Source organism: Cylas formicarius, unplaced genomic scaffold (assembly GCF_029955315.1).
Source record: "Cylas formicarius isolate icCylForm1 unplaced genomic scaffold, icCylForm1.1 PGA_scaffold_10__41_contigs__length_53128322, whole genome shotgun sequence".
In the NCBI taxonomy this organism is placed as follows: domain Eukaryota; kingdom Metazoa; phylum Arthropoda; class Insecta; order Coleoptera; family Brentidae; genus Cylas; species Cylas formicarius.
This window is the reverse complement of record NW_026844214.1, coordinates 9,496,172-9,512,748: the sequence shown is the minus strand read 5'-3', so window position 1 is coordinate 9,512,748 and position 16,577 is coordinate 9,496,172. Positions and strand designations below refer to the sequence as shown.

The window sequence follows — 16,577 nt, the reverse complement described above, 5'->3', positions numbered from 1 at the left end:
TGGAAACCAAAATTACCAAAAATTAAAATAAAAAATACTTAAAATTTTATTGCACCCCAATTTCTACTGTTTAAATGTAAACACGGGCTTTTACCTCTCTGCTAAATTTAAAGTCGATATCTGCAAACCTTAAATACAAAAGTTTTAGCTGTCTATGCGGTCTATATTGCAATGTAAAATTAAGTGACATCTGAATCATAATCTTTCAGTTATAATTATTTTTCCATAACAGGGGGACCCATTTTTTAGTTCTTTTTTAATTTTCCGCGCACCCTGTATATTCTTGAAAAATTGTCAAGAATAAAAGTTTATGGAGCAGTATCTTCCGCGTATTCTGCTTCAAGAATTTTTTTTCGTCTCGTTAACGGTTTTTGAAAAATGATGTTTTTTGTAGGCCCTTGCACACGCGATTTTTTATTTTTTTAGAATAAGATTTTAGAATTCGACTTCATTGATGTTCGAAAGTAACAAGGAAACAATTCCAACCGACGAAGGCCTTTAGACCCGAATGGACAACAGTGCGTCAACTGGCCGCGAAAGACTTAACCAATTCTTCAATAATTCTTCTAATTCATGATTACTTTGGGGTCTCCATTCCGCGGTTACTATACTGGGTGTCAACGAATATATTGGACAAGTGATAACTTCTAGAGTATTTTGTGTATTAAAACGAGATTTGTTATAGATAAATGGTGCGAAACGAGGAGAGTTTTCGAATGTTTTTCAGTTTTTAAACTGTTCCGGTTTTCGGATTACAAAAGTAAATAAATTATTCAGTAATTTACTTGGCAATATTTAATCCTATCACTTTCAATTTATTTTTTTACACGGTGGTTTAACCTATTGTTACATCATTTGTACCCAATGGTTGCCATATTGTTTCTCGGTTTATCTCGATAGTCTTAAAACGTTTGTATTTTGTAACCTTTTAATCCCACTTTGATAATATGTAATTGTTATGGAGATCTTTTGGTCACAGTATTGATGGCGTTTTATTTATTTTATTTATTTATTTTTTAAGTATCGTTTGTGACCTCTTTTGTTTCGTGTTTAAGGCTTTGTTTGATTTTGATAACCTGCGTCAGCCTATGGCAATGTTTACAGAACTTATTTAAACATCTTGATAATCCAGTCAGGTGTTCACGTTTAACCTCCTTATCGGGTTGATCATGCAATCAACAAGTTTATATTTGGACTAGCCGAAATAAAAAATAGCAATTAAATTAAGGAAACGAGTCGTAATAGCGTCAGCGCATCCAGTTTTGGCCATGTCAATACCGCACAATATTTCAAATATCTTAATTTCGTTTTCGAATGTAAATCTGGAATCATCTTCGAAAAACTAAAATATATATATATAGTAGTATTCCTGCCTACAAGCAACCTTAAATTTCGATAAAAATTATGTCCCAAAAAAGAATTTAATGATACATTCTGTTTTACGTAAAGTTTGTAAATCTGAAAAAGATCATTCAATAAGTAAAATGACTCGTTAAATGCGATCAAAAGCTTCTTCTCATTTTTACAATTTTGTTGGTTTGACAAATTGGAAACTTTGTATACCGTCTCAAAATTTCCTGGAAGCTACTGAAAATAATGGAATGAAACATTCAAATGTATAACTAAATATTTCCCCACTGTTAATTAAATTTAAATACGCAAAATATAGATGTCGGCAAAATGTAATTTTTATATTTAATAAACCGCGATATTGGCGCATGGTCTGTAATATTTTTGTTAAAATTATGTAAGTAAAAGTTACTTCGTATTGTTGTTTTGTTTAAGATATGTTACATATTTTAATTTAATCGGTAATTTATGATCTGAAGCAAATACTAACGTTAATAATCACAATAGTAACTTTATTAAGAATTATCATTGCTTTTCAAAAACTTTTCAAAACGGAGTCAATTACAAACGAATTAAAAATTTTTGGACTGATATCTTTATTCATCATTGGATTATTATTATTATTAAGAAACACGGTGAAAATCAATAATAACATTGTCTGTTTCACTTATCTCCCGTTCTATCTCTCGGTTGCTTTAAAAGTTTTGAAGTCGAATGAGTCCCGCCTGTAATTTCTAGTAGCAAATTCTCATTTAACTGCAGGAAAAGCCATAATCTACACACATATAAAATTTTATTATGTATACGCGTTATTTTAATTATGATAAAGCACATTTTTACATAGTGAATAACTATAGTTATTGATCATTGATCATTTTGTGATATGCATTTAACGCCATATTTGAAATTTTCGGTTTATTATTCATAACGTACGGACGTGTATTTGTTATTGGGAAATTTATGACCTTTCTTTCGCGATCCTTGAATCATCGAGTTCAGTGAAGATTATTGAATTCCTGATGTTCCTTAATTTGCATTCATATATATATATATATATATATATATATATATATATATATATATATATATATATATATATATATATATATATATATATATATATATATATATATATATATATATATATATATATATATATATATATATATATATATATATATATATATATATATATATATATATATATATATATATATATATATATATATATATATATATATATATATATATATATATATATATATATATATATATATATTCTCACGTATTGATTCACGGATGGAAAAATGTGATGACACTATATTCCGGGATATCATCCGTTCGCTCGTTGAACTCCGACTGGAATCCTGCATCCGACTGGAATCCTGCAAATCTTGCATCCGACTGGAATCCTGCAGACGTTTCGCCAAAATCTCACTTGGCATCTTCAATGCTCGCGCTCCGAAAACAGTGTTCGAAGTGTTTTCGGAGCGCGAGCATTGAAGATGCCAAGTGAGATTTTGGCGAAACGTCTGCAGGATTCCAGTCGGATGCGAGATTTGCAGGATTCCAGTCGGATGCAGGATTCCAGTCGGAGTTCAACGAGCGAACGGATGATATCCCGGAATATAGTGTCATCATATATATATATATATATATATATATATATATATATATATATATATATATATATATATATATATATATATATATATATATATATATGGTTTTTTACAGCTGTCGCTGTCTCCCTTCTCTCAACCTACGCCTCCATCCATCTCTGTCCTGCCATTCATCTCCGATACCTCTTTTTTCCATAGATTCATCTACTTCATCCCTCCAAGATCTTCTGGGTCTACCCCTTTTCCTTCTACCTATGGGGCTCCATTCTGTTATCTTGTGTATCCACCTATTTCTGTCCGTTCTTCTTACATGCCCATACCATACCAATCTCTTTTCTTCAATCAATGTTAAGGTATCTTTCTTGACACCCATTCGCTGCCTGATCTCGTTTCTTACTTTGTCTATTCTCGAAATTCTACAACTTCTCCTCCAGTATTCCATTTCAGTGGCCTGTATTTTACTTTTGTATTTTTTGTTGATCACCCAGTTTTCCGCGCCGTATGTCATTACGCTCTGTACTATGGTGTTAAATATATGTGATTTGGTGTGTCGAGTGATGTGTCTATCCCAGAGTATTGGATTTAGTTGTCTGATACAGTTTCGCGTCTGGCCTAGTCTACTGTTCATTTCTTCCTCTGTCGTCCCTTTTTGAGATATTATGAAACCTAAGTATTTGAAATTTTTGGTTCTCTTTATTTGATGATTTTCATCGACTTGTAGGTAGTTTTCTCCATCTTCTGTTGTTGCCAGGTATTCCGTTTTCGAAAAATTTATTTCCATTCCATTTTTTTCATATTCTTCCTTCAGTTTTCGTAACATGTAACTTAGGTCTTCTTCGTCTTGTGCGAGTACAACTTGGTCGTCCGCGAAATTTAAAGTATAAAGACAGTCGCCTCTGCATTCATTCAGGACGTAAAAATCGGTTTCTTTAATCTTGTAAAAATGGGCTTTGAATATTTAATAAGGGATTTAATGTAGTCGTTTAATTGACCTATTTCCTAATAATTATTTCATACAGGGTGTTTTCTTGTTTTGCCAACTTGATGAAATTTAAACTAATTTGTTTTTGTTTTTCAATGGAACACTTCGTACCTAACTACTTCATCACTTAGCAATTCCTCCTCTGTCACTTTTGCAAGGTTTCCCTCTACCCATCAATTCAATTTTTTAATAATATTCGTTTGTGTGATATACGTTACGTTAATTCATGGCTATCTAGTTGAGCCTTGAATGTCAAATTGAAGTGGTACATTTACATTTTAAATTTATTTAATCCATTTAATAATCTCCTTACATAAAAATATGTTATTTGCCCTCACTCATGGTATTAAAGTCGTGGTATCAAAGACCAACCATTAATGGTTTAAACATAACTAAAAATGAATAAATGATAAGGAACAATACTACTCATAAGCCGCCATATCTTGCATTCTTGATTTACTTAGTGTTACTAAGTTATGTTGTTATGTTAATACCTCTTGAAAATGTTTTGCGCAGGCTAGCTTTAACTTTTAGGTTTTTAGCAACCGAAAACTCGTATGTAGCGGGAATATTATATTAAGGTAGGGACATTTAAGCACATATTTAGTGCTCTTTTTGTTCCAAAGATTTTGTGTCGATAACGACCACGATTCGACTTTAATTAGTGTTTAAATTTTGAAACTTGTCGTACTATATTCGTCACACTTTGACGTGCCGTCCCAGATGGATTGGGGCGAACCTCGTGCACATTCGAAATGTTGACTGGTTTTGTGCGTGTCACGAACGGTCATGCGCACGTCTCGTCACGTCTGTACGCGGCATTAGTAATCCTGAATCGTATGATAAACCATTTTTTTTATCAACCAAGGCTTATTGGGAGATATTTAGGCTAAATTATTGTACTATAACTATGGTGGATAATTCTTATTGCGAATAATGGGTTGGGTTTTTTGATAATACGGCATCAGGTTTTAGTTTGATATTGTATCGACTAACTAAATGAAAATTATATAATCATACGACAATGAAATTTCGAAAATGCTGTCAATTATTGAATTTTAAAGTACCAAATATGATTAAAATTGGCGACAAGTGTCTTCATTAGTCTAACAATCGGATATCTCATGTCAATCAATCGATTGACAGTTCTAATGATGTTTGGCACACAAGAGAAGCGATTCATGACCTACTTGTAAATAGATAATCAACGTTATCAATTTTTGAATTACTGAAGTAAAAGCAAATAAAGTTTGTATTAACTTATGATCGTTTAATTGGTCGTGGTTTATTATCGCGCAGGTGACGGTATTTTTGCAAATTTAGCATTCGAAAGGGATGACGATTTTAATCAGTCGGGATAACTATAGTTGTGATTTCTGTGACGTGTGTTTGCGAAATAAAGAGCACAAGAGCCTATTTAGAAAAACGTAGGTAAAACTATGTTTATAATGCTAACAGCCATACTTATACATAGTAACCAATTCGGAAATATATGACATTACTATATATATTCTATATGCGAAATTCAGTAGTTTTTGAAAAATTGAAAAAAATTTTTAACTATATATATATTTTTTATTTTTCATTTAAAAAAAAAAATAAAAATAAAATAGTCTTTTTATTAATATTTTATTATTTTTACAAACACACTGGCTTGTTATTTTTTAAACAAACTCGGAACATTTAATTCAATAAATAAAATCGTTTAGAGCAGATTTTGTTTAGAACTTTAAAATTTACTCTGAATAAATAAAAATCATCCTATTGTTTGCAGGAACTATAAATAAACAATATAGCCACTTGAAAACAATTCTTATTGAAAAGAGAAACACAAACATACCTTTTTTACAAGCAACTTGTCTCTCAATACTGTTGTAAATGAACTTATTCTTACATCGAGATATTTGGGCAGTCAAGTGAAACCATAAAAGTTGTACAAAATTATTTTTCAAATTCTTTTATTGTGTTTAATTTTAAATTAATAAAATTAATTAAAAAAAAACAAACAAGATTGGCGAACTGGATGTTTAAGTCTAAGTTTTGGCACTTTTATTTACTTATTGGTTGCTTATTCATTTTGATATAATTACATCCGTTCGGTAGCTGCATATACAGATACAGTTGTGTAATAATACAGATAAATACAGATACAGTTGTGTAATAAAGCCCGTCCCTATTTACACAATGCTCTTCACTATATGCACTACTAATAATTTATATAACGTCTTTATTTATTTCGATTGACTATTTGTATTTCCTCGCTGCAAGGTGTGTCTTTTCGACTGACTACTCAGGGCGCGGCGCTGGCTCGCGATTTCGATCTAATATTCCAGCCAGTCTTTGCGAAAGACGCCGTCTGTGATCTCGCTCCCTCGCAGAAAAGAAACTAAAGACTTAACTTATTTACAAATTAGAAACTAATGTAGCTACTAGAGATATAGCGGCCGTGTTTCTAGGTAAATTTTAGGTTTGTAAAACAGGTCAATATTCTTAAATTGTCATTTGCGTGTCGTTTTCTAAATCTTCTGAACTTGCTTTCTAAATCTTCTGAACTTGCTAATAAGACTTATTTTTTTACTGTTTTGGTATTTATATTATCTATTTACGATTACTACAGTATCATTTTCTTAGTTAGTTGGTTTTGTGACGGGTCGTAAATCCCAATCCTAGCCCGTTTTGCTTTGGCATTCGTATTTCAAGTGTCATTGAAGAGTGGGTCCGATAGAGCTTGTTAATACATATTCGCATTTTTTAAGAATGCTGGTTTTCTGAATCAGTGAGCACTTAGTGTGCTACTTATCACGCAAATATATTCGAGAATAAGAAAAAATAACCCAAAGTTTAAAAGTAATCATTTTTAATTTAAATTGTTGAATTTTCTGGAATGAATTAATATAATCCCAAGGTTCTGCAGACTTTAGTATACTTTTGGGTAGTGCGTTAATTTGACTAGATTATGGTCGAGGTGCGTGTATGCCGAAATCAGGTTTGGCACAATATTCTGACAATATGAATTCGAATGAATTTCCCGACGTGATCATCAACTATAAATTTCCACATTTTTATGTTGCTCATTGTGCGATTTTTATTTTCAGATGGTATTTCCGAAAAATTAAACGCATAGAGGCGGAAAAGAAACTCCTTCTTCCAGAAAACGAACACGGGGCCTTCTTAATTCGAGACTCCGAAAGCCGGCACAACGATTATTCACTCTCTGGTAAGCATTTCTTGAGTTACATATTATGCATGCCACGCCGAGCACACGTGTGAAACAAGCAACACTAATTTCTTAAAACTCGGAAAATTATGTGACTCATTATAAACTAATTAACCTAATACTGGGATATCCCATGCCCTTGAAAGGTCCCGAATTGGAACCGGCTCAATTTTGAAATAGACTTTCAAAAAACCAATATCCAAAAATGTTTAATCCACCTCATCGTTAACCACCTTTTTTTGGGCATGTCATTTATTGCCTTTAATTTTCGTAGAGTTTTGTACGGTAATTCGAGTTATGTCAAAAATAGTACTTTACATGCATAAAATATATTTTTGACTGACTTGAACTTTTTAATCCTTAGTATTTCCCATGAAGCACAACCAACACACTTAATTGGGCGTTGACTTTGACTTGACTTTGGGTAACTCTGTTCAATTTTTTTGTTTAGATTAGCAAATTTATACATATTTATATAAATATACAATTATTTTTTAATACACAACCAAAGGAGATGGTAATCACATTTTTCTTTAATTGCAGTTCGCGATGGGGACACAGTAAAACATTACCGTATTAGACAGTTGGACGAAGGCGGATTTTTCATCGCACGAAGAACGACGTTCCGAACATTACAAGAGCTTGTACAACATTATAGCAACGATGCGGATGGGCTGTGCGTTAACTTGTGCAAACCATGTGTACAGGTGGGTTTTAACCTTACATTATTAATAATAATGTAATCAATTCTTCAAATATTCGAAGTTCTTCGGATTTGGGAGAAATTACGTTGCTTACATTTCGAGTACTTTTTGAAGGGGCAGCAGTTTCACTAACATTTAGGTTCAGAGTTTCTGAACAAAATATGTGCCTATTAAATATACTTACACTTTACGTTTTTTGACGCAATTTGAATACCATAATAACTTGCTTCTCTCCATTAAAAATGTTTATACTATTTAGTTATGATGTGATGCAGAACTGATTTTTTAATTCCGTTAGATTTTAAGAGCCGTTTTTGATTATAGAATTTTGAATCAAATTCAAATTTCATTGCATTTTGCAGTCAAAAAATTGGACTTGTTTAATTAATACATAGTATCAAATAATTCAAAAATAAAGTTTTATAGCAAAACACCATTTTGGCTTTTTTAATAGCAAACCCCTAATAATGTATTTGCAAATTCTATGCAAAAAATGCAAATGATTTTGTTATTCCACATTTGTTATTCACGTAATTATAAATCTTGTACTTAATATGCATTGCTTATGTAATATCTAATACTCTTGATTTATTGATTTTCAAATCAGTTAATCTCATCCATCCATTTTCACTATTACGGACTTAAAATCAACTTAAGTTCACTTAAGTATTAAATATTGAGGTGATAGGGATAGGTTTAGGAGTTATTTACAAAGACAAAGAATATGTCTACAGTATAGTAGACAAGATGTTTTGTGGAAATGTTTTTGTTAAGATTCCCATTAGTTTATTTTGCAAATTACTGGTGATATCTCTTAGCCACCTCGCATAGCTTACCACATCCATAACTTTTTTTTGTTTGGATATAAATTAAGCAGCTATTGACTATGCCACTAACTGATGTTGTTTTTTTAATACGCAGAATCATAGCGAGCAGGAGGTATGTTAATACATTTATGTGTTTATTATTAACTATATTGTAGGGGGGGTTGCTTTTTTTATTTGGAGACGAGAAATCGAACAAAATTAGTAGTCGCACACGGCTTTATTTTCTAAATATTCTCTATAAAGGCCACTTTTGCATGATATTTTCAAAGCACCATTTGGCTCGACTACCTCTTTGTTTTTTGATTGCTCATTCGGGTGTCGAAGAAAATTCATGTTGAGACTGTATGCTAAACGACTTTGTTAATGATCAAAAAGCCTTTTGTTTTTTAGTTCGTCTCAAAGTTTACATTGCAATGTATTAATTCAACATTTTACATAGTACTCAGTTCAAAAAAGGGCATTTAGTTAAACTCTCTTATCACTCTTAAAACTATTTGAAGTGAGGTGTGATCCACACTATCTTTTATGATATGTAACTACATTATTTTTGTCCTTGCATGTACGTACAATAAACTTAATACATGCATAAATGCAGGATGCAGCAGTATTGGTATTTATAAGTAATTCTAATGCATTACTAAGCTTAGCGTCACCTACTTAGTCTTATTATTCCAGTTTACAGAATGTTCCACGATAACAAAAGACCATTTCGATACTCATGTCCAAAACGCTGCAACCTATATATTTTTATTGTTTGGGCGGATTAAAAATATAAAACTCCAGGATATTCTCAAAATATAAAAAGCAACTTTCGTTACGAAACAAAATATCTTAACCTACATCATTGCGTACCAAAATACCAATTTAAACCAATATTTAAATTGATACAAATGAAGATATCTTGTTTTGCTTTTACTTTGGAGCACTTCAAATATTTTAGTTAATTTTCTATATCTTAGTCAATAGCTGCCTTTACTGCAACAAGTTTGCATGAAATCTGTGATTATTTTTACTAGTTTTTTTATTTGCACTCGTATTTTAAATATTAGAAAAACTGCCTCCCACGATATTTGAAACAGTTTACATATATACAACGTTTACGTTTGATTTCTGTTTTTTTTTCTATAGATCGGTGTATAGGCTTCTTAACAATTTATCGTTTTGAACAATGCATTTAGGTTCACACAAAGAACCAATCTATCCAAAATATCGATTTTTTTTGCACCATTTAAGAAGTAGGTTATTTTCTATTACCAGATAAATCGTTACTTATTTTTGGCTACGTTTTCGTTGAATAACACATTTTCGACACACATGGATCTTTCCAGGTTGAAAAACCACAGCCCGAAGGTTTGTCTCACAGAACCCGCGATCAATGGGAAATCGAGAGAACTTCCCTAAAGTTTATCAGAAAATTGGGCCATGGGCAATTCGGCGAGGTGTGGGAAGGTATGTGGAACAACACTACCCCTGTGGCGGTGAAAACTTTAAAACCAGGCACCATGGATCCCAAGGTTTGTATAATTTTATCTTATGAATTTCGTAACTCCGCTCGCAATCAGCGTTGGGAAACTTTCTTTAGGTTACAATGAAGCGGGTTGAGATAATTCCTTACAAAAGAAAACGTGTTAGAAAATCTATAAGTGGCATTTGCCACGCTTAAAATACCCGACCTACCTAACAAAAGACCAGGCAAACGTCCTGTAAAATGTATTGACACAATACGGGATATAACAGGTCACGGGTTCTCTCGATATGAAAAATATCTCAAATTATACAAGTTCTAGAAAAATGGGCACTATTGGGTGAGATGCCTGCTGACAACTATATGGCCGTCCGGCGTTACCGGCTGAAACTCGATACATAATCCTTTAAGCGTGGGGGCGTCCTCTATCGAATTGTAATTCAACTCGCAGCCGCAAATAGAAACATAGAAACCGCTATATGTCATAAGTTTGTTTCGCTACAACGTATTTGGGATATTCGCTTAGATTTGGACACAACCACGCCATTTTGCAGACAAAATATGAATTGCAAGTAATTTAATAAATGTTAGGCGCGATCTACTTTTCGATCGGAGATTAATTTTTGGCAGAAATTATACAGAAACTACAAGTTAACTGGTAATGTTTTAAAACAGAGTGTCTTAAATATATTTTTAAACGGAATATCTTTTGTTTCATTCGATTCTTAAAATTAAATTCCACATTTATCTTAGGACAGGCAGGAAAATTTTGTTTTATTTTGTTGTTTTTGTTTTCGACAAAATGAAACACAAGTTAAATGGCAAATACTATTAAAATCAGTCATGAAGCAAAATGTTGGAACGAAAAAAAATTGAATGTATTCTTTTTTGTCGATCCATTAGAAACATTAGTTAATTACTTTCACTGTCATAGTTAATGTTGGCAAATTTCTTTTTAAATGGCAGTCGGTTTTTTGCAAAAATTATCACAAATTACCTTAACCTGTTGTGGTCGGTATTTGAAATATTTAATTGTTGTTTAAGGACTTTTTGGCAGAAGCACAAATTATGAAAAAACTGCGACATCCCAAACTAATTCAGTTATACGCCGTCTGTACAGTTGAAGAACCAATCTACATTATCACCGAGTTAATGAGAAATGGATCTTTGTTAGAATATCTTCAAGGAAAAGGCAAAGGTAGGGGTAATTAATTTAAACTACTTGAACGACGAAATGAACGCTGGAAGATTTATTTCAGGCTATAAGTTTAATTGTCGTTGGTTTAGTATGCGGTCCACCCAAACTAATTTGTAAGTAAACAAAATTAAACAAAGCCTGGATAGACCTCATACTAGACCGGCACCTTAAAATTGAACTTCAATATGATTTTTTAAAGAAACTTCCACAGGCCACTGTAATACTATTTACAAATTATTTAATTATCATCCTAGCGCGATTACACATCATAATACTAGTATTATGACGTTTAGTATGCATAGCATTGACATTCTTCTTAACATTGACAAATATTGTTTTAACCTTAGAAGATTGGAAAAGCAACACGCTAACATATCAAAACATATTAAAGTTACTATTTACAAAACTTCTGGATTCCTCCTGCGTCGATGGTTGTTGAGTCGAACTTGCTAACGTTTCGCCAATCATCCTATTGGTTTCTTCAGAGCTTCACTGAAACTGGCTCGCATTTTACTTACTTGCTTATATATCGTTTGAGGGGCGTGGAGCTAAATGAGGGGCGTAAACATTATCTCGGATGACTCATTCCCATATTTGTGAAAGGTAAAGACCTGAGTCGCGGTTAAAATTGTATGTTTGCTTATAGATTTCTATAGATTCACGGATTTTTCGTTGGTATAAGAATTGATAACATGCAAGAATTTTAGTTTTATAGAATAAAATTTTATGTCCGGTTTCGTGATTGTGTTCGGCAACTCCTGATGAGTTTATATATCGTAGTCTTAAGGCTCTTTCTTCTTTGCCGCATATGAAAGTATTACTGTAAACTCCTGGCATCTCAAATGGAATTTTGTCTTTGACAGATTGAACATGTTGAGAGGTTTGGACAAGTGGTAAATCTGGTTTTGACGTTATATTTTTTAAGAACTTTTGATAGGTGGTCAGTGATGTTTTGAATGTAAGGAAGGACAACAGTTGCAAAAGTGAGGTTGCTTCGGACTCTGTTTTTGGAAGGTTTTGCTGAAGTGTATTTTGTGATGGAACGCTTAATATCTTTAATGTGGTAATTATAGAGAGAAGAGCAGGTGTTTTAATTCTGGGTTCAGTGACTCGGGCTAAGATAGTTTTACGGCTCTGTAAACAAGAGAGTTGATGACCGATAATTTTTCGGTCGGATGGTGATGTGACAATGCGTTAAGGTGTCGGACTGTGTGACCAGGTTTCCTGTAAACACAATGACCCAATGTTATGTCTGATTTTGTATTGATAAGAATTTCTTAGAATGGGAGGTAATTGTCAGTTTCTAATTCAGTGGTAAAAAACGTATGCTAGGGTGTGTAGAGTTTAAATGTCTAAGAAAATCTAGTAGGGATTCTTGACCATGAGGCCAAATAACAACAGTATCATTGACATAGCATTTCCATAATTTTGGTTTTAGATGAAAGGTGTTGAGAACTTTCTTCTTAAAGGCTTCCATAAATATATTCGCGATGACTGGTGATAATGGAGAACCCATAGCTGTTCCCGACGTTTATTTAAAAATTTGACTGTTATAAGAAAAATATGTTCCAGAAAAGCATTTTTCAATTAAGGTGAGAAACTTGGGTTCCATATTCTTGAATGATCTGAAATGATGTTGAGAGTTTCAGGAATAGGGACTTTAGTAAAGTGGGATTCTACATCGAAACTAACCAGAATATCTTGTGGATCTAATGTAACGCATTTTAATTGTTCATGACCACCTTTATCTGCTTTTAGGATTACGATATCGAGAGTAGATTGTAGAGCAAGATTTTGATATTTTAAGGATTTCTAATTGAATTTCATTGGCTTCTTGAGATGGTTAGTTTCTTTAGGATAGACTGGACATTTGAAATGATCTCCGCTTTTGGGATAATACGTTGGGCAAGGACGATGTTGGAACCTTTTGCAAGAACTGAGTTTTCCGTGTCCGAAAGTTGGTGTTTGCTCGTTGAGAAGAGTTTCATGATTTCAATAATTTTGACGTTAGTTTTCAAATTTCTGAATGTGATTCTGGGTAGAAGATGAACGAAGATTTTCAGTTTTATCATGAATCATGTTTGAAAGGGTATCCAACTCAGCTGGGGACAAGATGTAGAGACAGAAGCATCTTATTGATTTGGTCTGTTTCGTTACGGGAAGTAAAGCAAAACTAGATTTTCGAAGAATTTTATAAGCGGATGAGGGTTTGACCTGATGGGATATTTTAAGAAAATTAGGGATAGCTTTATGGTCTCTACAACATAACAAAAAGATCAGTGTTCAGAGTAATCTCATCAGTTTCAGTCAGTCATCCTCTAACTTTCTGCGCTTGATGTGCTCCATAAAGGCCTGTTAATTTTTCAAAGAAACTTTCACGGGCTACTGAAATACCATTTACAAAACTTCTGAATTCCTCCTGCGTCGCTGGTTATTGAGTCGAACTTGCTCCTGTTCACTTCTTACGAGGTTAAATGAAACTGGTTCGCATTTTACTCTATACCTGTTTACATATAAGCGGCAAAGAATATATTAGAGAGACCGAACGAAAACTGGGCTCAAAAAATGTGAAATTCTTGCATGTAATTAATTCTTCTACCAACAAAAAATCCGAGAATCTATAGAAACCTGTAAGCAACCATACAACTTAGGTCTTTAAATTGCCTTTCACCAATATGGAAATCAGTCATCCGAGACGATGTTTATGCCCCTCATTTAGCTCAGCCCCCCTCAATCAATATATAAGCAGGTACAGAGTAAAATGCGAGTCAGTTTCAGTCAAGCCCTGAAGAAGCCAACAGGATGATTGGCGAAACGTTAGCAAGTTTCACTCAACAACCACCGACGCAAGAGGAATCCAGTAAATTGTAAACTTTAATAATGTTTTGATATGTTAGCGTGTTGCTTTTAATCTTTTAAAGTTAAAACAACACTTGTCAATGTTAAAAAGAAGAGTGTCAACGCTAAGAATATTAAACGTTATACTACTAGTATTATGATGTGTAATCGCCCTAGGATGATAATTAGGAGAAAAAGGAAATGTTGACAATTGACAATTAAAAAGCAGAATAATTGAAGTAAGAACGAAGTCTAGAACAGAGCCAAAGCAATTTTCAGATATTTATTATACCCATATTCTCTTTGGAGGATCACGATTTTACAGTCCAATGAAGGCGTTTTCTTTCTATGATGGGCCCATGAGTATGTCAATCTACCCAACTAATTTCATTCTATATTTATCACCAGCCGTTCTAAATTGGCTGATTGTTTCATGAATTTCTGGCTTTCAGTAAGATATAGCCTACATCGGCATATTAATTTTTTTACATAGGCTTTGACATTGCCACAATAGTCTTGTTTCATTATTCGTGAAATTCTTCCTACAAGTAGGAGAGTCTAAATCTGGATTTTACTTTATTGCACAGGCACCAAGTTGATCTTAATCGACGACTTGTCTTAGGAAATTAACTTAAGAAATTATAAAGTGAATTTTTTAAATTTAGTTGTCCTGCCTCTTATACAATCGAAATTAGGGCAAAGAAAAATTTTGAAAACTTGAAAAAGAGTTTCTGTCAGAACATGTTTATATTAATTTAACAAAGCCCAAGTTGAATTTCCTCACAATTCTGTTGAAATTGACCACTTCTGTCATAAATCGTTTAGTCTTTGGAGTCGCTTTAAGTTTTAAGCTGTATAAAATTGAAAAATCAAAGGACCTTCTTGAAGTAAAATTCGATTTTAATTTTTGCCTCCCCTTCTTTTTTCAATTTTCCTGCGCGTTTGTCACAAAATTTTGACTTTAGACGGAATGAAATTGGTTGGGTAAATTGACAGACGACATACTCGTAGCGCCAGGCCGGAAGAGCTTATGAGAATATGGGATATGGAAAACTTGCAAAAATTCAAATTGATCTTTAATATTTCAATTATTAAGGTTATTACTGACCTGAAGTTATTCTCTAAATAGGAAAAAGTTAATTATCTGTTTTAATTGGTTTCAGGCCTAAAACTTCAGCAGCTAATTGATATGGCGGCGCAGATAGCTGCTGGAATGGCCTATTTAGAATCTCAGAACTATATTCACAGAGATCTTGCTGCCAGAAATGTTCTCGTTGCAGATGGTAATATTGTGAAAATTGCAGATTTTGGATTAGCCAGATTAATTAAGGTATGTAGCATCTCGCCTTTATCATGGGTACAAAAAACTTGCAAGGAATTCTGGAAATTTAGAAACACAGTCAAATTTCAATGAAGGTCCTTGCCAACTTCAATTTTGCTTTATGCAGTTCAAAAACAGAGTCCAATATTGCAGTATCTGATTTTAAACGCCAAATTTTGTAATAAAACCTGATTATTTTTACCCTTTTACACAAATGTTTTATTGCCAGTATTTACAAAACAATAACTTAACTTTTAAAGAATTAAAGTTTGGGAGTTGGTTTTTCAAAAAATGTAATAAAATGAAAAATATAACATTTCAAAATAGCTTGACATAAAAATTAGCAATTTGGATATTGATAGGGTGGTATATTGTAAATATAACCTCAATATTGTCATTTTAAATGGAACACCCTATATATTTTTCACTTTTTGGATTCGCTAAACAGTTCTAAACTTCTTTTGTCTAACATACTTCATGTCGCAAATCAATAGTTTGTGAAACAAACCCGTTCAAAAATATGCCACAATTCGAAGATTTTTTTTAATGAAAAAACGAAGTTGCCTGAACAAAAAATATTAGGGTTATTTAACATTTTTCAAACTTCAATCATTTATTGCACGAAAACAGTTTAACTTACAAGAAGGAAACTTCCACTGTCCAGACTTATTTTTTTATCCTGCATCCAATTATGATAAACTCAACATATATAAACTCCTGCCAATTTTAAAACAAAATACTCTTTGTTTAGGTTAATAAAGCTTTGGCACGAAAATGAATAAAATAGTAGAATTGCCAATAAACAATCATACCCGTCGCGTATTTGGCCATGGATTCAAACCACAGGAAATGACAATACAAATTTTGACAGTTATTTATTTGACAGTTCGTGTTATTTTTCGTCGCTAATGCAGCATTTTAGAAATCTTCCCGAAAATGAAACTGAAGGAGGCTTTATTATCAGTGAAGACGCAGAAATGTGTTAGCTTTTGCAAGTACGACCCCTAATATTTAAACTCGTCAGATTGTAGAAAAAATTGGAGTGCGCACGAA

General features: G+C 32.8%; 1 protein-coding gene across 3 annotated transcripts in view; it reads left to right on the top strand.

The window, feature by feature from the left end:
- LOC132704112 (tyrosine-protein kinase Src42A) overlaps window positions 1-16,577 on the top strand; it is an 85,901-nt gene that overhangs the window by 65,240 nt on the left and 4,084 nt on the right. For all 3 annotated transcript variants that reach the window (XM_060673903.1, XM_060673913.1, XM_060673896.1), the window contains 5 exons: window positions 7,050-7,171; window positions 7,715-7,878; window positions 10,031-10,216; window positions 11,212-11,365; window positions 15,367-15,533. In XM_060673903.1, the coding sequence (XP_060529886.1) occupies window positions 7,050-7,171; window positions 7,715-7,878; window positions 10,031-10,216; window positions 11,212-11,365; window positions 15,367-15,533 (793 nt within the window). The remainder of the gene's footprint in view (window positions 1-7,049; window positions 7,172-7,714; window positions 7,879-10,030; window positions 10,217-11,211; window positions 11,366-15,366; window positions 15,534-16,577) is intronic.